The 25,970-nt window shown below is 41.3% G+C and overlaps 2 protein-coding genes across 8 annotated transcripts in view; one reads left to right on the forward strand and one right to left on the reverse strand.

Annotated features, from left to right (window-relative positions):
* The first annotated feature begins 344 nt into the window (after window positions 1–344).
* agpat4 (1-acylglycerol-3-phosphate O-acyltransferase 4 (lysophosphatidic acid acyltransferase, delta)) lies at window positions 345–20,772 on the forward strand. 4 transcript variants are annotated; one of them, XM_045710264.1, is made up of 9 exons: window positions 355–956; window positions 6,634–6,877; window positions 15,121–15,290; window positions 15,500–15,688; window positions 16,008–16,161; window positions 17,781–17,883; window positions 18,109–18,184; window positions 19,472–19,670; window positions 20,216–20,772. In XM_045710264.1, exons 2-9 carry the CDS (start codon window positions 6,700–6,702, stop codon window positions 20,296–20,298), a joined length of 1,152 nt encoding a protein of 383 aa, XP_045566220.1. In that variant the 5' UTR covers window positions 355–956; window positions 6,634–6,699; the 3' UTR covers window positions 20,299–20,772. The 4 variants fall into 4 exon arrangements, with proteins under 4 accessions (XP_045566221.1, XP_045566220.1, XP_045566219.1 ...); XM_045710263.1 differs by having other exon boundaries at window positions 356–956; window positions 6,700–6,877; XM_014180065.2 differs by having other exon boundaries at window positions 733–956; window positions 6,700–6,877; window positions 15,500–15,661.
* Window positions 20,773–20,891: 119 nt separating this feature from the next.
* LOC106589750 (mitogen-activated protein kinase kinase kinase 4) overlaps window positions 20,892–25,970 on the reverse strand; it is a 101,825-nt gene continuing 96,746 nt past the window's right edge. For all 4 annotated transcript variants that reach the window (XM_014180062.2, XM_014180061.2, XM_014180063.2 and 1 more), the window contains 2 exons: window positions 22,859–23,038; window positions 20,892–22,194 (listed from right to left, as the gene is read on the reverse strand). In XM_014180062.2, coding sequence (XP_014035537.1) covers window positions 22,174–22,194; window positions 22,859–23,038 — 201 coding nt within the window. In that variant the 3' untranslated portion in view covers window positions 20,892–22,173. The remainder of the gene's footprint in view (window positions 22,195–22,858; window positions 23,039–25,970) is intronic.

A 25,970-nucleotide genomic window follows, 5' to 3' on the forward strand; every position in this document is an offset into this window, starting at 1 on the left:
CGGAGACACAGACTGTATAAAAGCATACATTCAAGAACCTATGATCAGATGGAGAAGTAGAGGAAAAACCAGTGGAGGCAGCAACAGGCAGGTAGAGGGGAGCCCATCCAGGTGTCAGGCCAAGGTGTCCTCAGTTGCAGTCTAAGTGCCTCAGACCCTCCAGAAGGCTTAGTTAGAGCATGGCTAAGACCATAGTACACCACCTGCAATGGGGTAGAGGATAATCAATAGTGTTGCTGTGGACACTGGATAATCTAGCACACACCTGTTTAACCTCGCTGTGATACTGTAGACCTACTTATGTTACTTTTCTGAGTCAATTCAGATAGCATTAAATGTCCTGTGTTTGTGTTAACCATGGCAGCCAGCATTGTAAATAAAGATATGTGCAGTGTCTGTGGATCCTTTCCCCTTTAATGTATTTGTCATGTCAGCCAGGCCCATCTTTTCAAAGTAACACAATTTATTTCAGTCTCTAGTTGAGAAAATGAAGGAGTCTATTGATTCAGTCCTTGTTTCGTTTTCACTTATGGTTACCTGGTAAATAACCAAGAACCATGGAAACCAGACGATCCCAATAATTTAGGTAGCCTAGTAAATGATGCGCCTCTGGTATGTTCTATTGGGAACTGTCCGGGAGTCGTTTCCCTGTTTACTACTCAAATATATTTTACTTCATAAGTCTAAAACGAAATGAACTGCAATACGCTGGTCTGAAATATATTAGCATAACCATGCTACACAGAACAAAAGCGGACCCATTGTAAATTGAGTGTTTTTTTGTATTAAAACGTATCCCAGTGCAACATGCCTAGCTCTAACCACTGGGGCGTGGCTTACGGAGCACACTGAAATGAGCGTTCGTAACGCCGTATTCAAACTGATCGAGTTATCTCACCACGCCGGCAGTGTCTGGGCGCGTTATCGCCACAAAAGAACCAAACGCCTGGGACAAGGTAGGTAACACACTTTTATTCATGTAATCTAAACGTATGTTTTTTTCACACTGTCTTATTATTAGGTTACTCCTGTATTTTCTTATTTTTTTGTATACTACAACTAGTATACATATAGTTCCTTGGTAAGAATATTGATTATAAATTAAAACCTAGTTTGTTCGATTTCAATCAATGAAAAAAGCTTTGTGATTTTGAACTATATTAACTTAGTGTTATCATAACCAAAAATAAACTGTTGGGGAGACTCAAATTATGTTGGCTATAGTTTGAAATCATATTTTTTCTAAATAATTTTGCTCTTATGGAATGCTATTCATTGAGCACTTCAGATAGAAACCAAGTGCTATTTGGAATCAGAAGATGTTATGGGATGCATTTGCTTAGAATGAGAATGAAAAACAATTTTCCTCTCCCGTCCTGATACTTCCTCAAAAGCATAGGTGAGGTTTGACAGGCTACTGTACACCAGCACTCCCCTGAGGTAAATTCCTCCATACTAGATTGTATTGTATTGTGGTGCAGTCAGGTAGGGCCAGCCAGCTATTGGTACACTGTAGTAGTTCCCATGGTGTAACCTAGCAGGGTGTGTCATCAGCATGGTATAATTACCAGATAGCCAGTCAGACAATGTGTACCTGCCAGCACAGTTGTCTGCCTAGAGTTGTGCCCAGTTCTGTTGGGAAGTTGGCTGGTGGAAGACAGTTAGATTAGATTAGAGTTGTTCCACCTCAAAGAGCACAAGAAATAGGATTTCAACACCCACTATCTCAGATAGTTCTGACGTCGTCTCTGTAGTTAGTAACAGATACGATTAGCGTTTCTGAAACATTATTTTGTTGAAATATAATTTGATCTCAGAGAAATTAAGCTATTTTATTGCACCCAAATTGGTCATTTTAATGTATAGGATTCAGCTAATATTCAATAAATATAGTACTCAACATCCCATTTGAACCAAACTTCTTCCTACCAATGAGTAAGACATGAGGAATAAATAAAACACGGTCAAAACCCACCCAGGGACCACCCACACCCCATGCCAATCCCACCCCAACAACCAGTATACATTATCGGTTCTATATGTTTGACAAGTAGTATGAAGCTGTAGCTTTGAGTGTTGCTTCTCCATACTATGTAATGTATTCGCTGTGTATCTGGTGGTGTTTCTTTCTCTCCCCTCTTCAGAGGAATTACTAATTGAAGTCGCTTGCATTATTTACCATAGAGTTGTGTGAAAGTACTAGGTTTTGACCACTAGAACAAATCAAATCAAATTCTATTTGTCACATGCGCCGAATACAACATACTTACTTACACGACCTTAACCAACAATGCAGTATTTTTTTTGAAGTAGAAAAATATTTATGCCTCTGTTCCTGCAATACCACCACACTCTTTTATCCATTTTGCTGTTCTTGTGTCTTGTGTTTATTAAATAGATCACATTTTCCTTTGCAACTTTGGGTAAAAAAACTATAGATTTGGCTCATTATGAAAATAAATTGTGTGGTCAACTTCACAATTCAATCCAGTCCTTTATAAAAGCTGTTCAGTTAATAGGGGGTTCAACAACTGAGGAAGTGGAAACTCAGAACACATTAGATTGCTAACTTTAAATATAATAGCCACTGCTAGTAGCCATGTATTCATTCAACAGTAAATGTAATGTCCTAAAACAAACTTTGAAGTTGTAGACTAGCACCCATGATACCTATAGGCCTATGGCCTCGCAATGGCCGATGCGCATTTTGTGCACGCAAAGCTCCATATCTCCAAGCAATATCAAATATCTTGGTTGTAAAATAGTTGCTATTGAGCTGAATATTGAGAGTTGAGAAAACAAATTATATCTAATAAAAAGCTGAGACCCTCCTCTCTAAGACCTGTTTTTAAAAAACAAACAGACCATACAGTATATAGACAAAAACAATAAACAACTTAACATAGCATGCTAGCAGATACCCATAGACTTCCAGTCATTGTGCTAATGCTAGTTAGCATTGGCTCAAGAAACTACCTCTAACTTGCTTTTTTTTTTTACAACAAACAAAAAAACTTACATGGACAAAAAACATGAACAAATTAACATTACATACATTTCCACAAACATTCATGATATCACGCTTGCTCAGACCCACTGTGTCCACACCCATTGTTTCTAATACTTGTAAGACTCTTCCCCATATGATTTGTTTGTTTTTGACTGTAGAAAGATTATTATTAGATTCAATATTTAAATAATAAAGAATATGATTATTCTATTCTCTTGTTTGGAGTATCATTTGGCTTCCAGTATTTAAGTAATAGCTTCTTCAATATAAGCGTTAAAAATAATATTGTCCAACCCTTTGTGTATCTCACTGCACCCCCATTAGCCATGTCTTGAAATATGCAGATAGATGGATTAAAAGTACATTTACATTGTAAAACTTCTGACAGACAGTTTTCTAACTCTGCCCATAACTTTTGGACTTTATAGCACTCCCAGAAGGCATGAATTATTGAGTCATTGTTAGTTTTACACTTAAGATATGACTCTGCCGTTTTGCTGTAGACTTTGTGAATTTTGTCTCTTGTATATTACATTCTATATATCAGTTTATACTGGATTAAGCATACATTTTTGTTAACTGTAATTTTGTGCGTTATGTTCAAATGCGTGTTTTTCACGCATTTGCATTTTGAAATGTTATAGCCTACAATCAGAACACATTTTTCTCTTGAGTGCATGGGGGGAGAGGAGAGTGGCTCACTTATTCCAGCAGCAGGCTCCAGTAAGGGCACAGGGGCAGGGCAGACACTTTGATTACAGGAATCAGGAGGATAATGCACTTTACTGTTTGACCAAATCATGGTTTTAGGATCAATAGGAAGTTTTAAGTGAGGTGACATTTTAAAATATGCTCTTTCTTTTTTTTTAAGATGCATGATCTTAGCTGTCTAACTGATGACAGACATGGGGCAGGTCTCTTTGCTGATGTCGCGTTTGACTTTGAATGTGAGTTTGCATGACCTCAGCTCATCAGAAAACCAGGCCGGGAAATCTTGATAGGGGGATGGTCGGTGCCCACTGATCAGCCAAAGGCTGTAACAGAGAAATTTGTATAACAAAGAAAGTTCGCAATTCAAAAAATAAATAATGGGCTGCTGGCCATGTCACCTTTTTTCATTCTTTTACTTTTAGTTAAAAATTATATTTTTGTGTGTCAATTTCGAGCAGCCCACCCAACAAAAAAATGGTCCAGCCCATCAGGCATTTGCCAGAATTGCCAGATTGCGAAACTGCCACTGGACCTTTATGGATAGTGGTGACAGGCCTACATGGCTCCTTTTAGATCAGTACAGTCTTTCTTTAGTAGACCTCAATGACTTCTATTCAGCCAAGATGAAGGAAGGGAGAGAGATATAGAAGTGGAATAAAAGGAGCTTTATTTTTTAACAGCCAGTTCTTTGGAGGGCAGTGAGCGCTTCACTGTGTCAGTCAGGGTCAGGATAACACAACTCTGCCAACTGTTGTGGAGCGAGGATGGGGTGACCTTTGCCCCATTAACCATCCAGTGACTAGCTTTTGTAATTCACCTTCTGAAATATTGAACTTCAACTATTTGAAGTGGCCAGTGAGACTAAATACTGTGAATAAAATAAAATGACAATTGAACTTACTCAACCGGTTGTCTGGGTGGTTGGTTCTCTACCTCTGGGAATTTGAGACAAAATATCCACAGGTAGGCCTAAGTATTATTAAACAGACGTTTTCAAAACTCTGGTAGTGCATTCAGATTTCTGTCATCTGAAGCATGCGCACATTATGTAAATACATGCAAGCTATGCATGCATAGTAGTTGAGCAAGGGTGATCTATACTGATGACTGGAAGTTACAGTATCTCATTGATGTGTATCCTTGAGACTTGTCTGTCCAACCTGGTCTCAGAGCATTTAGTATTATTCTGTACGTAAATCCGAAACACTCCATTTAGTATGATATGTTACGTTTTGTGGGGTATGCATTAAGTTGTAGATGTCCATCACCAATTTTGTTTGCTAGGCTAGGGATTAGGGTTAAGTTTAGGAGTTAGGCTAAATGCTAACATCAGCTTGACAAAGGAGCTGATCGTGGACTACAGGAAACTGAGGGCTGAGCATGCCCCCATTCACATTGAGGTAGTAGAGACAGTTGAGAGATTGAAGTTCCAGGGTGTCTACATCACTTATTTTATTTATTTGTATTTAACCTTTATTTAACTAGGCAAGTCAGTTAAGAACAAATTCTTATTTACAATGACGGCCTACCCAGGCCAAGCCCCAATCCGGACAACGCTGGGCCGATTGTGTGCCGCCCAATCACGGCTGGTTGTGATACAGCCTGGAATCGAACCAGGCTTTATTGTGAGGCCTCTAGCACTGAGATGCAGTGCCTTAGACCGCTGCACCACTCGGGAGGCCACTAAAGACCTATCATGGTCCAAACACACCAACAGATGTGAAGAGGGCACAACAACGCCTCTTCTCCCTCAGGAGGCTGAAACAAAAAGATTTGGCATGGGCCCTCAGATCCTCAAAATGTTCTACAGCTGCACCATTGAGAGCATCTTGACTGGCTGCACCATCACTTGGTATGGCAACTGCTCGGCATCCGGCCGCAAGGTACTACAGAGGGTAGTAGTGTGTACGGCCCACTACTGGGGCCGAGCTCCCAGTGATGGGAGCACGCAACAGCAACCACAGCTAATGAAGTCACTGAAACCCTTTACAAAGAGTTGCAGTCTGTTTTGGAATGGGTGGCCAGTAATAAACTGGTCCTGAACATCTCTAAAACTAAGATCATTGTATTTGATACAAATCATTCCCAAAGTTCAAGACCTCATCTGAATCTGGTAATGAATGGTGTGGCTTTTGAACAAGTTGAGGAGACTAAATTACTTGGCTTTACCTTAGATTGTAAACTGTCATGGTCAAAACATATAGATTCAATGGTTGTAAAGATGAGAGGTCTATCTGTAATAAAGAGATTCTGCTTTTTTGACACCACACTCCAAAAAGCAAGTCCTGCAGGTTCTAGTTTTGTCTTATCTTAATTATTGTCCAATCGTGTGGTCGAGTGCTGCAAGGAAAGACCTAGTTAAGCTGCAGCTGGCCCAGAACAGAGAGACTGACTGCATCACTTTTTATTTTTATAAGAAACATTAATGTGTGGAAAATGTCAAATTGTTTTCATAGTCAACATACACACAGCTCTGACACACACACTTCCCCCACCAGACATGCCAGCAGGTGTCTGTTCACAGTCCCCAAATCCAGAACAAATTCAAGAAAGCGTACAGTATTATATAGAGCCATTATCGCATGGAACTCCATTCCATCTCATATTGCTCAACTGAACTGCAAACCTGGTTTCAAAAATAAAGCAACACCTCACGGCACAACGCCTCTCCTCTATTTGACCTAGATAGTTTATGTATTGATATGTAGGCTACGTGTGCCTTTAATTTTAATTTTTATGTAGTTCTGTCCTTTAGCTGTTCTTGTCTATTAATGTTCTATATTATGTCATGTTTTGTGTGGAACCCAGGAAGAGTAGCTGCTGCTTTTGCAACAGTTAATGGGGATCCTAATAAAATACCAAATACCTCCCCTCTCCTCTTCCCTCCGCTCCCCTCCCCTGAATGCATTCAGTTGTACAACTGACTAGGTATCCCCCTTTCCTCTTCCTTTCCCTTCCTCCCCACTCCTCTCCTCTAGATGGGTCTGGTACAGTGGTTGAAGGGCCAGCTCTTGTGTCATCTGGTCATCTGCTATGGGTTCTTTGTCAGCGGTCTCCTGATCAACCTATTACAGATCTGCACTCTGCCCCTCTGGCCAATCAACAAGCAGCTGGCCAGGAGGATCAACTGTAAACTGGGATACTCCCTCACCAGCCGTGAGTAGGATCTATTCTACTGTTCTTTACTTCTACTGCAGGCCTTCTCTTGGCCTGAAATACAAACTGAATATCATTCTCTTTCCCTATTGTTTCACTTCACTGATTTAAAGGGGCAATCTCAGGCTCAGACACGAGGTATGTGGCAGGAACCCCAGACAATCACAGATTATAAAGGGAAAGCCAGCCACGTTGCAGACACCGACGCCTCACTCCCGGACAAACTAAACACCTTTGCCCTCTTCGAGGAAAAAAACGGAACCGCGGAAGTGGGCCACCACCGCTAACGAGGACAGTGAGCTTGCGTTCTCCGTGGCCGACGTGAGTAAGACATTTAAGCGTGTTAACCATTGCAAGGCTGCCAGCCCAGACGGCATCTCAAGCCGCGTCCTCAGAGAATGTGCAGACCAGCTGGCTGGATTGTTAGTCTGTCGTCCCCACTTGCTTCAATATGTCCACCATTGTTCTTTTACTCAAGAGAGCGAAAGTAACTGAACTAAATGACTATCGCTCAGTAACACTCACTTCTGTCATCATGAAGTGTTTTGACAGGCTAGTTAAGGATCATATCACCTCCACCTTATCCGGCACCCTAGACCACAGTACAATTTGCATACCGCCCCAACAGAGCCACGGATGTACACTGCCCTATCCCATCTGGACAAGTGGAATACCTACGTATGTAAGAATGCTGTTCATCGACTTCAGCTCAGCCTTCAACACCATAGTGCCCTCCAAGCTCATCACTAAGCTCGTGGCCCTGGATCTGAACCCCACCTTGTGCAACTGGGTCCTGGACTTCCTGACCGACCTATCCCAGGTGATGAAGTTAGGCAAAAACACACTGATCCTCAACACGTGGGCCCCACAAGGGTACGTGCTCAGCCCCCTTCTGTACACCCTGTTCATCCATGACTGCATGGCCATGCACATCTCCAACTCCATCATCAAGTTTGCTGATGAAACAACAGTGCTAGGTCTGATTACCAACAACAACAAGACTGCCTACAGGGAGGAGGTGAAGGACCTGGCGGAGTGGTGTCAGGAAAATAACCTCTCCCTCAACGCCAACAAAATGAAGGAGCTGATCATTGACTTCAGGAGGCAGCAGAGGGAGCACGCCCCCATCCACATTGACGGGGAGAGGGTGAAATGCTTCAAGTTCCTCTGTGTGCACATCACTGACAACCTGAAATGGTCCATCCACCGAGACAGTGTGGTGAGAAGGCGCAACAGCGCCTCTTCAACCTCAGCAGGGTAAAGAAATTTGGCTTAGCCCCCCAAGCCACAGACTGTTCACCCCGCTACCATCTAGAAGGCAGAGACCATACATGCGTATCAAAGCTGGGACAGAGAGTCTGAAAAGTCAGCTTCTATCTCCAGGCCATCAGACTGTAAAATAGTCACCACTAGCCGGCCTCTGCCCAGTACCCTGCCCTCAACTTAGTCACTGTTCCTAGCTGGCTACCACCCAATACAATACCCTGCACCTTAGAGACTGCTGCCCTATGTAGTCATTGAACACTGATCACTTTAATAACTGGGTGGTATGAGCCATGAATTCTCATACCACAGGTATGACAAAATGTTTAATTTTGCTGCTCTAATTACGTTGGTAACCAGTTTCTGTTTTGATGTCTTCACTATTATTGCAGACTGAGAGAAAAATAAATTACCTGGACTTATGGATCATCAAAGAGAATGATGCATTACACAGACTTATACACAAAGCCCACAGACCGCAATACCCTGCTATGTGTGGATAGTATGCATCCTCTTCTCATCTAGAATGGTCTACCATATAGCCAGTTATGCAGGGTTAAACAAATCTGTGGCCACCAGACAGATTTTGACAGCAAGGCTAAAAAAATGACAGATAAATTCAAAATGAGAGGCTACAAGGACAAAACTCTTGATGCTGCAATGATGAAAATATCTCAAAAACCAAGAGAGGAATTACTAAACTCAACCAAAGAAGAAAACAACGCAACCGTGTTTTGCATTAAGTACACCAAGAGTTCGGGGAAAATTAACGCAATCATGAAAAAGCACTGGCATATTCTGCAATCAGACCAAAAAATTGCACACCTCTTCAAGGATCCCCACTGGTGGTCTATAGGTGTGGTTGCTATATTGGAGATAGCTTGGTGAAATCTGACCTGCCCCCTGAACCCACTCAGACACTCAAATCAAATCAAACTTTATTTGTCACATGTGCTGAATACAACAAGTGTAGACCTTACTATGAAATGCTTACTTACAAGCCCTTAACCAACAGTGCAGTTCAAGAAGAGTTAAGAAAATATCTACCAAATAAACTAAAGTAAAAAATTATAAAAAGTAACACAATAACGAGGCTATATACCGAGTCAGTGTGCGGGGGTACAGGTTAGAGATAATTTGTACATGTAGGTAGGGGTGAAGTGACTAAGCATGTATAATAAACAGCGAGTAGCAGGGGTCAATGTAATAGTCCGGTGGCCATTTTATTATTTGCAGTATTATGGATTGGGGGTAGAAGCTGTTATGGAGCCTTTTAGTCTTAGACTTGGCACTCCGGTACCGCTTGCCGTGCAGTAGCAGAGAAAATAGTCTATGACTTGGGTGACTGGAGTCGCTGAGAATTTTATTGGCTTTCCCGGATTGCAGGAAGCTTGGCCCCAGTGATATACTAGGCCGTATGCACTACTCTATAGCGCCTTACGGTCAGATGCCGAGCAGTTGCCATACCAGGTGGTGATGCAACCAGTCAGGATGCTCTGGATGGTGCAGCTATAGAACTTTTGGAGGATCTGGGGACCCATGCCAAATCTTCAGTCTCCTGAGGGGGAAAAAGGTTTTGTCGTGCCCTCTTCACGACTGTCTTGGTGTGTTTGGACCATGATAGATCGTTGGTGATGTGGACACCAAGGAACTTGAAACTTTCGACCTGCTCCACTACAGCCTCGTTGATGTTTCCTGTAGTCCCCAATCAGCTCCTTTGTCTTGCTCACGTTGAGGGAGAGGTTGTTGTCCTGGCACCAAACTGTCAGTTCTCTGACCTCCTCCTTATAGGCTGTCTCATCGTTGTCGGTGATTAGGCCTACCACTGTTAACTTTTTAGGGTATAGGGGGCAGTATTTTCAATTTCGGATGAAAAGCGTGCCCAGAGTAAACTGCCTAATACTCGGGCCAAGAGTCAAATATTTGCATATAATTAGTAGATTTGGATAGAAAACACTCTGAAGTTTCTAAAAATGTTTGAATGATGTCTGTGAGTATAACAGAACTCATATGGTAGGCAAAAACCTGAGAAAAATCCAACCAGGAAGTGGGAAATCTGAGAATTGTAGTTCTTCTTTTGAATCCCTATCGAAACTACAGTGTCTGTGGGGTCACGTTCCTAAGGCTTCCATTGACTGTCAACAGCCTTTAAAGTTTTTTCATCCTTCTCCTGTCACTGGGCAGAGAATAGTAGCTCAGTCAATGAGTGGACTGCCTATGGACAAAGGGCTTGGGTATGCGCGATCCCGCGAGCGCGCCGTTCCTTCTATTTCTCCTGGAATGAATACGCTATTGTCCGGTTGGAATATTATCGACGTTTTATGTTAAAAATACCCTAAGGTTTAATTGTAAACACCGTTTGACATGTTTCTACGACCGGTAATGGAACATTTTGACATTTTGTGTCCTGATTTACGCTCGCGCGTTATGCCTTTGGATAGTGATCTGAACGCACGAACAAAACGGAGGTATTTGGACATAAATATGGAGTATTTCGAACAAAACAAACATTTCTTGTGGAAGTAGGAGTCCTCGGAGTGCATTCTGACGAAGATCAGCAAAGGTAAGAGAATATTTATAATACTAATTCTGAGTTTTGTTGATGCCAGAACTTGGCGTGTAGCTGTATTCCTTGCTTCGATGGCTGAGCTATGTACTCAGAATATTGAACAATGTGCTTTCTCCGTAAAGTTATTTTGAAATCTGACAAAGCGGTTGCGTCAAGGAGTAGTGTATCTATAATTCTTTCAATTTGTTGTAAATTTTATCAACGTTTATGATGAATATTTTTGTAAATTGATGTGCACATTCACCGGGTGTTTTGGTGGGAATACATTTTCTGAACATCACGCGCCAATGTAAAATGCTGTTTTTGGATATAAATGTGAACTTTATCTAACAAAACTTACATGTATTGTATAACATGAAGTCCTATGAGTGCCATCTGATGAAGATCATCAAAGGTTAGTGAATATTTTAGCTGTACTTTTGGTTTTTGTGATGCATGTCCTTGCGAAGTTTATGTCCTAACATAATCAAATTTTATGCTTTCGCCGTAAAGCCTTTTTGAAATCGGACAATGTGGTTAGATTAACAAGAGCCTTATCTTTAAAATGGTGTAAAATAGTTGATTGTTTGAGAAAATGAAATTATGAGATTTTTGCTGTTTTGTATTTCGCGCCATGCTATTTCACTAGCTGTTGAATAGAGTGTCCCGCAGGTGGGACGGTCACGTCCCAACTAGCCCAGAGATGTTAAGAAAACATCATTAAGCAAACTTAATGATGGCGTTGAAGTCGTTTGGCCACACAGTCGTCGATGTACAGGAGGGGACTAAGTACACACCCCTGAGGGGCCCCAGTGTTGAGGATCAGCGTGGTAGACGTGTTGTTGCCTACCCTTACCACCTGGGGGCGGCCCATCAGGAAGTCCAGGATCCAGTTGCAGAGGGAGGTGTTCAGTCCCATGGTCTTTAGCTTAGTGATGAGCTTTGAGGGCACTATGGTATTGAACGCTGAGCTCTAGTCAATGAACAGCATTCTCACATAGGTGTTCCTTTTGTCCAGGTGGGAAAGGGTAGTGTGGAGTGCGATTGCATCATCTGTGGATCTGTTGGGGCGGTATGCAAATTGGAGTGGGTCTAGGGTATCCGGGAGGATGCTGTTGATGTGAGCCATGACCAGCCTTTCAAAGCACTTCATGGCTACCGACGTGAGTGCTACGGGGCGGTAATCATTTAGGCAGGTTACCTTCGCTTCCTTGGGCACAGGGACTATGGTGGTCTGCTTGAAACATGTAGGTATTACAGACTCAGTCAGGAAGAGGTTGAAAATGTCAGTGAAGACACTTGCCAGTTGGTCTGCGCATACTTTGAGTACACATCCTGTAATCCATCTGGCCCCGCGGCTTTGTGAATGTTGACCTGTTTAAAAGTCTTGCTCACATTGGCTACCGAGAGCGTGATCACACAGTCATCCAGAACTGCTGGTGCTCTCGTGCATGCTTCAGTGTTGCTTGGCTCAAAGCGAGCATAAAAGGCATTTAGCTCGTCTGGTAGGCTCGCGTCACTGGGCAGCTGGCAACTGGCCTTCCCTTTGTAGTCCGTAATAGTTTTCAAGCTCTGCCACATTTGACAAGCGTCAGAGCCGGTGTAGTAGGATTCAATCTTAATCCTGTATTGATGCTTTGCTTGTTTGATGATTCATCTGAGGGCATAGCAGGATTTCTTATAGGCATCCGGATTAGTGTCTCGCTCCTTGAAAGCGGCAGCTCTAGCCTTTAGCTCAATGCGGATGTTGCCTGTAATCCATGGCTTCTAGTTGGGATATGTACGTATGGTCACAGTGGGGATGATGTCGTCGATGCACTTATTGATGAAGCCGATGACTGAGGTGATATACTCCTCAATGCCATTGGATGAATCCCGGAACATATTCCAGTTTGTGCTAGCAAAACAGTCCTGTAGCTTAGCATTCGCGTCATCTGACCACTTCAGTATTGAGTGAGTCACTGGTACTTCCTGCTTTAGTTTTTGCTTGTAAGCAGGAATCAGGAGGATAGAATTATGGTCAGATTTGCCAAATGGAGGGCAGGGGAGAGCTTTGTATGCATCTCTGTGTGTGGAGTGAAGGTGGTCGAGAGTTTTTTTTTTTCTCTGGTTGCATGTGACATGCTGGTAAAATGTTTGTAAAACTTATTTAAGTTTGCCTGCATTAAAGTCCCGGCCACTAGGAGCGCCACTTCTGGGTAAGCATTTTCTTGTTTGCTTATGGCCTTATAGAGTTGGTTGAGTGCGGTCTTAGTGCAAGCATTGGTCTGTGGCGGTAAATAGACGTCTACGAATAATATAGATGAGAACTCTCTAGATAGTGTGTGTAGATAGTGTGGTCTACAGCTTATCATAAGGTACTCTAACTCAGGCGAGCAATACCTCGAGACTTCTTTAATATTAGACGTTGCGCACCAGCTGTTATTGACAAAAAGACACACACCCCCACCCCTCATCTTACCAGATGTAGCTTCTCTGTTCTGCAGGTGCATTGAAAATCCCTCCAGCTCTATATTATCCATGTCGTCGTTCAGCCACGACTCGGTGAAACATAAGATATTACAGTTCATAATGTCCTGTTGGTAGGATAATCATAATCGTGGTCATCCATTTTATTTTCCAACGATTGCATGTTAGCAAGTAGAATTGATGGCAGTGGGAGTTTACTCAATCGCCTACGGATTCTCAAAAGGCAGCCTGATCTGTGTCTTTTCCTTCACGCAAATGACGGGGATCCTGTTCCCGGCATAGCAGTATATCTTTCTCGTCGGACTCGTTAAAGGAAAAAGCTTCTTCCAGTTTGTGGTGAGTAATCCCATTTCTGATGTCCAGAAGTTATTTTCGGCCATAAGAGACGGTGGTAGCAGCAACATTATGTACAAAATAAGTTTAAAAATACGTTACAAACAACACAAAAAAAACCGAATAAAATAGCACTTGGTTATGGGCATGTAAAACGTCAGCCATCCTCTTCGGCGCCATCTTACTCTTGACACCCATTCCAAATGGGAACTACAAATGTGGCTCATGCGCACAGTGCAATAGCACTATAAAAACATCCTTCTTCAGACACTCACATACAGGTCGAAAAATCCCTGTTAGGGGCATCATCTCATGCAAGACCAAGGGAGTAATCTATCTCATCACCTGTTCATGTGGAAAAGCCTACGTAGGACAAACGAAAAGACAATTAAAACAATGCATAGTTGAACACCGCAGCTCAATCAGGTGTGAGAACATTGACTATCCAGTAGCAGCTTACTTTGTTGAAGCTAACCATCCCATCTCCTCCCTCAAATACACAGGCATTGAGCATGTTGCTCTACCAAGGAGAGGAGGTAACATTGAGATCCTACAACTACAAAGGGAGGCTTACTGAATATCCTGTCTAAAAACATTGACCCCTAGTGGTAAAATATTCACTGATCTCAGGCCACAATTATCTCTTTGAATAAGTCTTATAAATGGTTTTATTCTTTCTACAGCTTATCAGCGTACTCCCAAAATTTTCCCCCTGTTGATGATGCTTATTATGCATTATGGTTGAACCAAAAGATTACATCTAACAATTTTTTTTTTTTAATGAAATAGCAAACGTAAATATAAAATGTGAAACTGAATTAAACAATGTATGTTGATGCTAAAATTATCTACAGAAATTCAATTATGATAACACTAGCCTAATATATTCAATATGACAAACTATTGTTTTTTTTTTAACAGTTTCACTCAATTCATTCTAATTCCCTTAATTATGACACACCCCTCACTATTGTCACTATTTGTCTACACAATCTGGTTCAAGCATTCATGACATTACCCTGAAGAAGGCACAGTGATGCGGAAACATTGGTGATTTACCCAATAAATTACTGGGAGTTTATATATATATATAGTGTGCGATTCTCTTTATTTATTTTTATTGCTTGGAGCTATACATTTTGTTACACCTGCAAAATATGTGTACGCCACCAATAAAATTGGATTTGATTTGATCTGCAGTTCAAACCAAAAACAAAGTGGGCACCCCGCCACTGTTTTGGTAAAAAGCTGAGGAATGGCAGTTCATGACCATCCATGAAATCAAAATGATAGTTTCAACCATCTTTTGAGGATATACAGTATTTGTTTCCAATTGCATTGTTTACAAACAACAGAGTAAAAAAAGTTTATATTTTTGATTTTGGTGGGGATCGTTGAACTAAGCTCGAGGTATTTATAACTTATATTCTTCAAGAATCAAATGGGTATACATCAGTCATTTAAAAGTTAAAAAAGTATGTACCAATTGCAGATTGCCCCTTTAAGTGCACTGATGCTGCAGGAGGGCTATGCTCTCTCTAACATTGTGCAATAACTGCAATGCAAAGTTACTGTACCTGCTGACAGTGGTATATTATTTACACTTTTCTCTGCTATGCGTATTCCCCAGAGTCTGTGGCTCTCTTAGAGTGGTGGTCTGGCACTGAAGTCACGCTCTACACAGACCCAGAGAATTACCGACTCTACGGCAAAGAGAATGCCATCGTCGTCCTCAACCACAACTTTGAAATAGACTTTCTGTGTGGCTGGACCTTCTGTGACCGATTCGGGGTCCTTGGGGTAAGAGAACCGGGCGCTTTCTCGATTAATCGATCTCAGATTCCTTGCATTCTCTCTCCTTGCCTCCTCTCCTTGGACCTTCTCCTCCAATACCGTTGAGGAGGTGAGGAAGGTGGGAAGCAAGGAATTGCTTGAGAAAAGACCCGTATTTTCTGAAGTTCTTTGATGCCCTCTGTTAATGTGTTTGAGTACAATCTTTCCCTTTCCAGGCCTCCAAATGTTTAGCCAAGAAAGAGTTGTCGTACCTGCCTGTGATTGGCTGGATGTGGTACTTCCTGGAGATGGTGTTTATTAAGAGGAAGTGGGAGGAAGATAAGAGGAACTTTGTCCAGAGTCTTCAGAACCTACGGGATTACCCTGAGAACTTCTGGGTGAGCCATCAATCAACCAGCCAACTAGTAAAGTAATTAATCAATCAGTCAATCAGTAATGACACTTAATAGTCCGAAGTTGATTAACATGTATAGTTCGTGAGAGGATGTGACGTCTTTTTAAATTCCTTATTCCAGTTTTCTTCACAACTAAACATGAGTATGCAGTTTGGTTATTCATCTAAAAGATTGCTTTGATTGACACAATCAATAGTATGTCACGAGTCTAGGAAGGATAACAATGTGAGAATATAATGATACTCACCTTGTAAACATGAGCATGCAGGTTCGTTGGTAAATCTAAACACAGTTTTGATGCTACAGTGAGTCTCTAATTGTGTGCCAGTTCTTGCTCCACTGTGAGGGAACACGCTTCACAGAGGAGAAGCATCGGGTCAGTATGGAGGTGGCAGAGAAGAAAAGCCTGCCCAAACTCAAACACCACCTCCTGCCCAGGACTAAGGGTTTCTGGGTAGCCGTCCAGAACCTCAGGGGGACAGGTGCGGAACCCTGTAGAGCTCCAGAATGACCAAATGCTACACGTCAAACTCATGAGCAGGGTTGGGGAGTGACTAATTACATGTAATCTGATTACATAAAAACTGTAATCAGTTAGGGTTCCAACAAAAATATTGTAATCAGATACTTTAAAAAAACTAGATTACTTCTTGGATTACTTTTAAATTCCGAAAGCATGTTTGTGAAAAAATGAATTGACAACTTTCTGTTTTCTCAATGATATTCAATTCAGCATTTAAAAAAGGTGCAAGTTTAAGTTTGTTCCACCTGAGCGAGTCTGACCACAAGTCAGAGACCACTATGATGACACACCAAATGCGTTTGATGGATCCTTTTTGTCTTCTTTGAATGCCTCTTAAGGGGAAAGTAATCCAAAAGTAACTGAAAGTAATCAGATTGTTACTGATTGCAATTTTGGACAGGTAACTAGTATCTGTAACGGATTCAATTTAGCAAGTAACCTACCCAACACTGCAGAGGAGTATTAGGGCCAAGTGAAGAGGGAAAAATAAATAAGTGATGGGTGGTGGTACTGGTTTGCACAGATAGTACTTTAAAAACTTTAAATACTTTCACAATAACGTTTAAATACATTTTTGTGAATATTCAAAATACAATTTTGTAAATTAAGTGGCAATATTTTAATTAGAAAGTAGCAATATTTTGAGAATAAAGGGGCAATATTTCAAGAATAAAGTCGCAGTTGTATTTGGTTATTAATTGCATGCCTTCCTGGCTCCCTGTTGCTGTGCGCACCACCGTTGACATGCCTGAGATGACTGGTGAAACTATACTTTAGAATTGGCTTTAGTAACAAGGAAATCCTTGCTCTTTTAGAACATAATAACCACATTATTATAAGTATTAAGACCGGGAAGAGGTTGTGCCACGGTGGCATGCACAGCAACAGGGAGCAAGGCAGACATGCAGTTAACCAAATCCCCTACTATAATCCCCTACTATAATCCCCCACTATAATCTACTACTATAATCCCCTACTATAATCCCCTACTATAATCTACTACTATAATCTACTACTATAATCTACTACTATAATCTACAACTATAATCTTGAAATATAACGGCAATATTATTCTCAAAATGTCAACTTTATTAAAAAAATTATTGGCTTTATTCTTTAAATATTGCCACTTCATTCTCAAATTATTGTGTAATTACCACCACAAGCTATTTTTTTTTCTCTTCACTAGGCCCTAATATGGGGGCGGCAGGTAGTCTTCCGGTTAAGAGAGTTGGGCCAGTAACCGAAAGGTCGCTGGTTTGAATCCCAGAGCCAGCAAGGTGTGAACATCTGATGTTCTGCCCTTGAACAAGGCAGTTAACCCGCAGCAACAGCTGCTCCCCGGGTGCCGATGATGTGGATGTTGATTAAGGCAGCTCCCCGCACCTCTCTGATTCGAGGGGTTGGGTTAAATGCGGAAAACACATTTCGGTTGAATGCATTCAGTTGTACAACTGACTAGGTTAATACTCTTCCGTACAACCCAGCTCATGAGTGAATATCTAAGTATTATTTTTTAATATTTTGGATGAAGACTGGTGCCATTCAACTTTTTGTTTTTCTCTGTTATCCCTTTAGTTGCTGCGGTGTACTGTTGTACATTAAATTTCAGAAACAATGAAACTCCAACCTTGTTGGGGGTTCTCAATGGGGAAAAGTATCATCCAGATTTATATGTAAGGTATGGATAATATGAATTCATTTTAAACCTGCATTTTCTATCGCAAGTTGGGCAAGTGCTATGGGTGGGATCTGGAAGGGCCAATGGTTAGAGGCATAACTCACTGATCTCAAGGCCCATATATTGTCTTATTGGACTGTTTTGTTTTTACTGAACCATGAAGTTATTTTGAATTGAATTGGACAGCTAAAATAAATGTGTTTCCTTCTACATTTCTGTCTCTAGGAGAATTCCACTGGAGTCCATACCAGAGGATGAGGCTGAGTGTTCTGCCTGGCTTCATAAACTCTACCAGGAGAAGGTAGGGGAGAGGGATTACAATTCACTATGGGACAGATTTACTAACTAAGCATTTGTACAAGGTGCAGTTTGCATCTATTTGTTCATTAAGGGATACAACAACAAAGGACAAAGTTAAACTCTCTTAATTTATACTTTATCTTCATGTCAGTGCCTACTCTTCACCCTTAAATTATAACTTTGTTCTGTCGCCAATGTTTAATTCAAACATTACACCAAACACTTTCTTTGGTCACTTGCACAATCCGACCCATATGTACAGTACATTAACTGATGTAAAATGGCCCTTTGGCCCCTGTTAGATTCATTTTAATTTGATATATTTGATTATTATAGTGTCATGCGTCTTTAACGATGCCCAGCCCAAATGGATAAGATTAGATGGTGCTTTGTCTGTTATTCACAGACATGTGTACTACATACAGACATTCCCAGTCCTGTTGAGCAGTTAGCAGGTGGAACTGAGTGAGTTTCCAATACTACAGTAAATTGTACAGGGAATTGTTACCCGTTTACACAGGCAGCACAATTATGGGCAAATGATCTGATCTGATTTGTCAAAAGACCAATAATTGGGCAAAAGATCAGAATTGGGCTGCCTTTGTAAACGTAGCTATAGTCCTATTCACAGTACTCATGCATTAAACAGGTTGCCACTGCAGTTGTCTGCATTGAATGCTTGTGATCATTCTACAAGAACAAGTTCCTATTAAACAAGACTATTGGAACTAAGACAGTTTGTCCTGGTTCTAGTGTGAGTAGGTAGTCAACCTTTATGGATAGTGGTGACAGGCCTACATGGCTCCTTTTAGATCAGTACAGTCTTTCATTTGTAGACCTCAATGACTTCTATTCATCCGGGAAGGAGAGGGAGAGATGAAGTGGAATGAAAGGGGATCTTTATTTTTGAGCAGCCAGCTCCTTGGAGGACAGTAAGCGCCAAGGACAAAGCTAAAACTCTCTTCATGTCAGTACCTACTCTTCACCCTTACATTATAACTTTGTTCTGTCCCCAATGTTTAATTCACAAACATTGCACCAAACACTTTCATCAATCACTTGCACAATCTGACCCATTTGTACAGTAACTGATGTAAAATTGCCATGGTTAGATTAAATGAGATGGTACTTCATAATACTTAGATCCACTACAAAAAGACATGATATAGACAAGATCAGAGACATACAGTTTATAAACACCACTCCCTTCCCACTTTGTGGCTGTGAAGCCAGTTGTCTATGCGCCTGTTTGTAAGATAATAAATGTGGTCATGTATCGTTGTTCCAGGACAAGTTCCAGGAGGACTACAGCCAGACAGGTTGTTTCCCAGGCCCCAAAGTTACCCCGCCATGCAGGCCCTGGGCCCTGATCAACTGGCTGGGCTGGACCTGCCTTCTCCTATACCCCCTCTGCCTCCTCTTGGTCCAGCTGGTCAACTCTGGGTCTATTCTCAGCATCCTGGCCACAGTGGCTTTCTGCGCTGCAGGTGGGTGTTACTGGTATATTTGATCAACTAGTGGCCCCCAAGCCAAAAGTCACCAACCAGGATAACTTTGGGGATACGGGTCTCGATTCAATCCAATGCCGCGGAAGATCTGCTTTGTAGTGCGATTGACATTTAAAAGGTAATTTACGGTTGAACCATCATATGTAGTGTTTACCTTGAATGCAGTCACATTGCCTTTAAATTGCACTACAATAGACGTTCCGCGCTACGGATTGAATTGATCCCAAGGTGTACTTATTTGTACCTTCTCCCTAAACTTAGCCATTATTAACCATCTAATCTTTGTCCAAATATTTGAAAGTCAGTAACCAAGTCTGATACTGATCAAGAGCTTGTGCCTTACTCTTGGAAAGTAGTAAATTATATTGCATGTCTTTAAATGCATTGGTACTAGCCCTTATCTCACTAATAATTCCGTTGACAAACATGTTGGTCAAACATCTACACTGGATGCTGTAACCACAAAGATGTCATATGACCCTCAGCATACAGTATGTTCAAGTCTCTTTCCTTTCTATTCTCAGTGTCAGTTGGTGTGCGCTGGATGATTGGACAGACTGAGATTAAGAGAAGCTCCAGCTATGGCGTCCCACTGAACAACAAATGAGGGGATGACCTTTTTAACACTTCAACTAAGTTCAATTTACAATTGCAAGATTTCTTGCCAGCACCAGAGCATCACTCACATTACTAATCTGATAACTACAGCACAGTTCACCTCAAAATTCATTCCAAGAAATACTTGGTAACTGGTCAGGGATAACATTGAAGTCAATTCAAGCAGGACAAGACTGGGTTGACTGGTGCTTAAGTCTTTTGAGGGCACACCGGTCTGCTAATGGCAGTCTAATGTGGCCGTATTCATCTTGTCGATACATGGGAATGTACTGAACCTATACAAAGCACAGATACGTTCAGGGCATGCATCCAGCATCTTTGTTGTTCAAGATGTATGACTAAAATTGGCACTGTTGTGACTTTGTTAAATGCACTTTTATTAGTTGTGAATGGACTCAATTGACATGCATCACATTTTTTCTGTAATAAAATAAAGACCAAAGAAAGAAAGCTGTAAAACACACCAGAGACCACTTTAGATTTATGCAGTGTGTGTAATCCCTTCTATTTTAAAGATCCTGTTTCAACATTACTTTGCCATGTTTGATGAATCTAACCTTAAGTCATGACACACACACATCATTTCTTAAAAAAAGATTTATTAATATTGTTTGTACATAGCAAACACAAAGAGCAGCAGAGGACCAAAATGTATGTGTGTTCAGCAGCAGGGAGTGAGCGTTCAACTTTGTCTCCTCTCATTGGTTGGATATGCGCCAGCTGTCCAATCAGGGCACACCCGTCTAACTGACCATCAATCCATGCCTGAAGCCTATAGAACCCCACCCACATCCCCTGCACACAAATGGCACACTATTCCCTATATAGTGCACTACTATTGACCAGGACCATAAAAGTAGTGCACTATATAGTGAATAGGGTGCCATTTGGGATGCACAATAGGCTTAAGCCCCACATGTTACCAATGCAAAAAAATATATATTTTAAAACAAATTCCCCAAAACAAAATGTTTCTTTCCTTCCTGGACTCCCCAGAGCCTTTGAGTGTTAAGTTAATTTGCATGTTTGCGTGGAAATAGTTTCTTACAGATGCAGCATCCCCTGCTTCTGTGCAATGAGGCTCACCTCATCAAACAAGGAAAGGCAAGACAATATCTGCCTCGACCAAACCTGGGGCAAGTTCAGAAGGGTACAACATTGTAGAACAAACATGCCTCGACATTTCTAGCTGCAATGTTCCACAACGTTTGTCTACTGAACGAGACCCAGATATCTGAATTGATCTAAGATCTCCTTCCTCCCCTGCGCTCAACTGTCCCTTACTTGTCCCCTAGTACACTCACTGAAAGGGGGAACAGTTTAAAAAAAAAAGTGACATAGCTTTGTTATTTCTTTAAAATGTCTTCCTCATTTGCCTTTTTATTCAGGTCTTCTATCTTCACCAGTGAGAGAACAACAAGATGTTGCTATACTTATTACTCAAGCTTTACAATATTGTTTATACAAGGAAGGATCCAATGAACCAATAATATTATTATAGTATGTACAATGCAATACATTCCCCTCTATCCCCTTCCATAAAATGCAAGACCTGTCACTCGACTACAGGGTCATGTTCATTAGGACACAACGTAGCCCAAAAAAATTCAAAGACAAAACTAAAACAAGCTGTTCTAATTGAACAAGTGCCTAATGAACACGACCCAGGTGATCCATCTGAAATTATGTCATAAGAGTTCCTCAGTTTAGCTCCAGATGCCTGCAGTTATCATTTCTTGTTCCACTTTCTGTTTCCTATGTTCACAAGCCCCTCTATCTGGCTGTGTCCAGTCTCTGGCCAACATCATGTACAGTAGTGCTATAGTTTGTAAACGTGACAGCCACAGGGTCCGTTTCCCCTCACTCACTCTTCATCTGTGCAAACCTAGGAATGAAAGACAGATGAGCTGTAGGTTAGTCTTCACATGTGATCTAGACTACCATGTGACTGTGTCTGCATACATGCACTGAACTGTATGTGCGTGTGGTTATGCATGTTTTGCCAAACTAGTACACATTATAGGGGAAAAAGCTTATTTCAGAGTGACTGAGGAGTTAAATGTTATGTTTGATTCTGTAGAAGTAAAATATTAACACACCACCATGCTTCTCAAATAGATTTTGTAGGTAATTATAACCACAAAGTTGAATAAAGATAACTCCAAAACATGAAAGTACCTAGAGGTGGGACTATAAACCAAAAATGATCAACACCAACCATACATCACAGGTATTTTGCTGATATGGTTCATTAGGATAAGTAGCCTATACTAGAGAACAGTGAAGTTTGAAATGTAATACTGTTGCTAATATGGGTGATTGTTCATGGAACAATAGATGGCTACAGCCATCACACTAATAGTAGTGGTTTAAGGATAATTGAACAAAAACTGTGGTGCACATTCACGTTAAACTACTTATCGTTATCGCATCAATTCAGGCAATTTAGCGCAATATGGATTTTTGTCCGTATGGCACATCTCTAATAGCTCTACGTCCAATGTGTTCCATTAATATTGTTTTGTAATGAAGTATGTCATGTTTCTGACCTTGACGAATGGGTGGTCCAGCAGTGTACTGGCAGTCCAGCGTTGTTTGGGCTCGCTCTCCAGACAGTGACCCAGGAAATCCTTCCCCTCTGTGGACAGCTTCTCTGGGATGGGGGGCTTGTGGCCCATACCCACCTTGTACATGATCTGAAAGTTGTGCTCGTACTCGTGCCACGGCCTCTGCATGGTGGGAGAGGGGAGAAGGAGACATCAGTCTCGAGATTTTTCAAAACACATATTTCTTTTCAATCTGCTTAACTGCAGGCAAATGCACAGGGTTTAGATTAGATATTTTGATTAGAAATCATACAAAACAGAGTTTGGGAGGGACATAGAGGTTTGAAGACGGACACAGAGACAGAGTGTGAGAGAAAAGAGGACATGCAGTCTCAAGACATTTGTAAACAACCTTGAATACCTGTAAAACAAAGGATTTATACTTCCCCGAAGCATTCACGTATATGGTGGTGATAGTAGTAGTAATGATACTACTAGTAGTAGTGATAGTAACAATTGTAGTGGTTGTAGTAATGATGCTAGTAGTAGTAGTGCTAGTAGTAGTAATAGAGATACCAGTGGTAGTAGAAGTAGTGGTGATCATAATAGTAGTAGTGAGAGTAACAATAGTAGTGGTTGTAGTAGTAGTAGTGCTACTAGTAGAGTAGTGATGCCACCAGTAGTGATAGTAGTAGTAAAAATACTAGTAACAATAGAAGTGGTTGTAGTGGTAGTAATTGTGGTAGTGCTACTAGTAGTAGTGGTGCTACTAGTAGTGATAGTAGTAGTAAAAATACTAGTAACAATAGAAGTGGTTGTAGTAGTGATGATCATAGTAGTGATGATAGTAACAATAGTAGTGGTTGTAGTGGTAGTAATTGTGGTAGTGCTACTAGAGGTAGTGGTGCTACTAGTAGTGATAATAGTAATAGAAACAATAGTGGTTGTAGTAGTAGTAATAATAGTAGTAGTGGTGATAGTAGTAGTAATAATAATAGTGGTAGTAATAATAGTAGTGATAATAGAAGTAGTGGTGACAGTATAATAGTAATAGTGATGATAGTAGTGGTGGTGATAGTAGTATTACTAGTGATAATAGTACTAGTACTAGTGATAGTAGTGGCACCAGAAGTAGTAGTGGTGATAGTAGTACTAGTAGTAGTGATAGTGCTACTAGTAGTAATAATAGTAGTGACAGTTGTGATAATAGTAATATAAACAATAGTAGTTGTAATGGTGATAGTAGTAGTACTAGTAGTGCTGATAGTAGAAGTAGTTGTAATGGTGAAAGTATAATAGTAATAGTGGTGAAAGTATAATAGTAATAGTGGTGAAAGTATAATAGTAATAGTGGTGATAGTAGTAGTAGTGATCGTGATAGTAGGAGTACTAGTAGTGGTGATAGTAGTAGTACTTGTGATAGTGCTACTAATAGTAGTGGTGATAATAGTAATAGCAATAGAAACAATAGTGGTGATAGTAGTAGTGATAATCGTAGTAAGCTCAGCAAAAAAAGAAACGTCCTTTCACTGTCAACAGAGTTTATTTTCATCAAACTTAGCATGTAAATATTTGTATGAACATAAGATTCAACAACAGACATAAACTTAACAAGTTCCACAGACATGTGACTAACAGAAACTGAATAATGTGTCCCTGAACAAAGGGGGGGGGGGGGTCAAAATCAAAGTAACAGTCAGTGTCTGGTGTGTACACCAGCTGCATTAAGTACTACATCTCCTCCTCATGGACTGCACCAGCTTTTCCAGTTCTTGCTGTGAGATGTTACCCCACTCTTCCACCAAGGCACCTACAAGTTCCTGGACAATTCTGGGGGAATGGCCCTAGCCCCAGACCATGACAGACCCTCCACCTCCAAATCAATCCCGCTCCATAGTACAGGCCTCGATGTAACGCTCATTCCTTCGATGATAAACGCGAATCCGACCATCACCCCTGGTGAGACAAAACCGCGACTCGTCAGTGAAGAGCACTTTTTGCCAGTCCTGTCTGGTCCAGCGACGGTGGGATTGTGCCCATAGGCGACGTTGTTGCCGGTGATGTCTGGTGAGGACCTGCCTTACAACAGGCCTACAAGCCTTCACTCCAGCCTCTCACAGCCTATTGCGGACAGTCTGAGCACTGATGGAGGGATTGTGCGTTCCTGGTGTAACTCGTGCAGTTGTTGTTGCCATCCTGTACCTGTCCCGCAGGTGTGATGTTCGGATGTACCGATCCTGTGCACGTGCTGTTAAACGTGGTCTTCCACTGCGAGGACGATCAGCTGTCCGTCCTGCCTCCCTGTAGCGTTGTCTTAGGCGTCTCACAGTACGGACATTGCAATTTATTGCCCTGGCCACATCTGCAGTCCTCATGCCTAAGCCACGTTCACGCAGATGAGCATCCTGGGCATCTATATTTTGATGTTTTTCAGAGTCAGTAGAAAGCCCTCTTTAGTGTCCTAAGTTTTCAAAACTGTGACCTTAAATGCCTACCGTCTGAAAGCTCTTAGTGTCTTAACGACCGTTCCACAGGTGCATGTTCATTAATTGTTTATGGTTCACTGAACAAGCATGGGAAACAGTGTTTAAACACTTTACAATGAAGGTCTGTGAAGTTATTTGGATTATTACGAATGATCTTTTAAAGACAGGGTCCTGAAAAGTGGACATTTATTTTTCTGCTGAGTGTAGTATTAGTAGTGCTGATAGTAAAAGTAGTAGTAGTGGTGTTGATAGTAGTAGTGGTGGTGGTGATAGTAGTAGTAGTAGTGCTGGTAGTAGTAGTAGTGGTAGTAGTAGTGGTGATAGTAGTAGTAGTGGTAGTAGTAGTAGTAGTAGCAGTGACAGTAGTAGCAGTAGTAGTGGTGTTGATAGTAGTAGTAGTAGTAGTAGTGGTGGTGGTGGTGATAGTAGTAGTAGTGGTGATAGTAGTAGTAGTGGTGATAGTAGTAGTAGTAGTAGTAGTGGTGATAGTAGTAGTAGTAGTGGTAGTAGTAGCAGCAGTGGTGATAGTAGTAGTAGTAGTAGTAGTAGTAGTAGTAGTAGTAGTGGTGGTGATAGTAGTAGTGGTGGTGATGATAGAAGTAGTAGTAGTAGTAGTGGTGATGATAGAA

This window comes from Salmo salar, chromosome ssa28, assembly GCF_905237065.1.
Source record: "Salmo salar chromosome ssa28, Ssal_v3.1, whole genome shotgun sequence".
In the NCBI taxonomy this organism is placed as follows: Eukaryota; Metazoa; Chordata; class Actinopteri; order Salmoniformes; family Salmonidae; genus Salmo; species Salmo salar.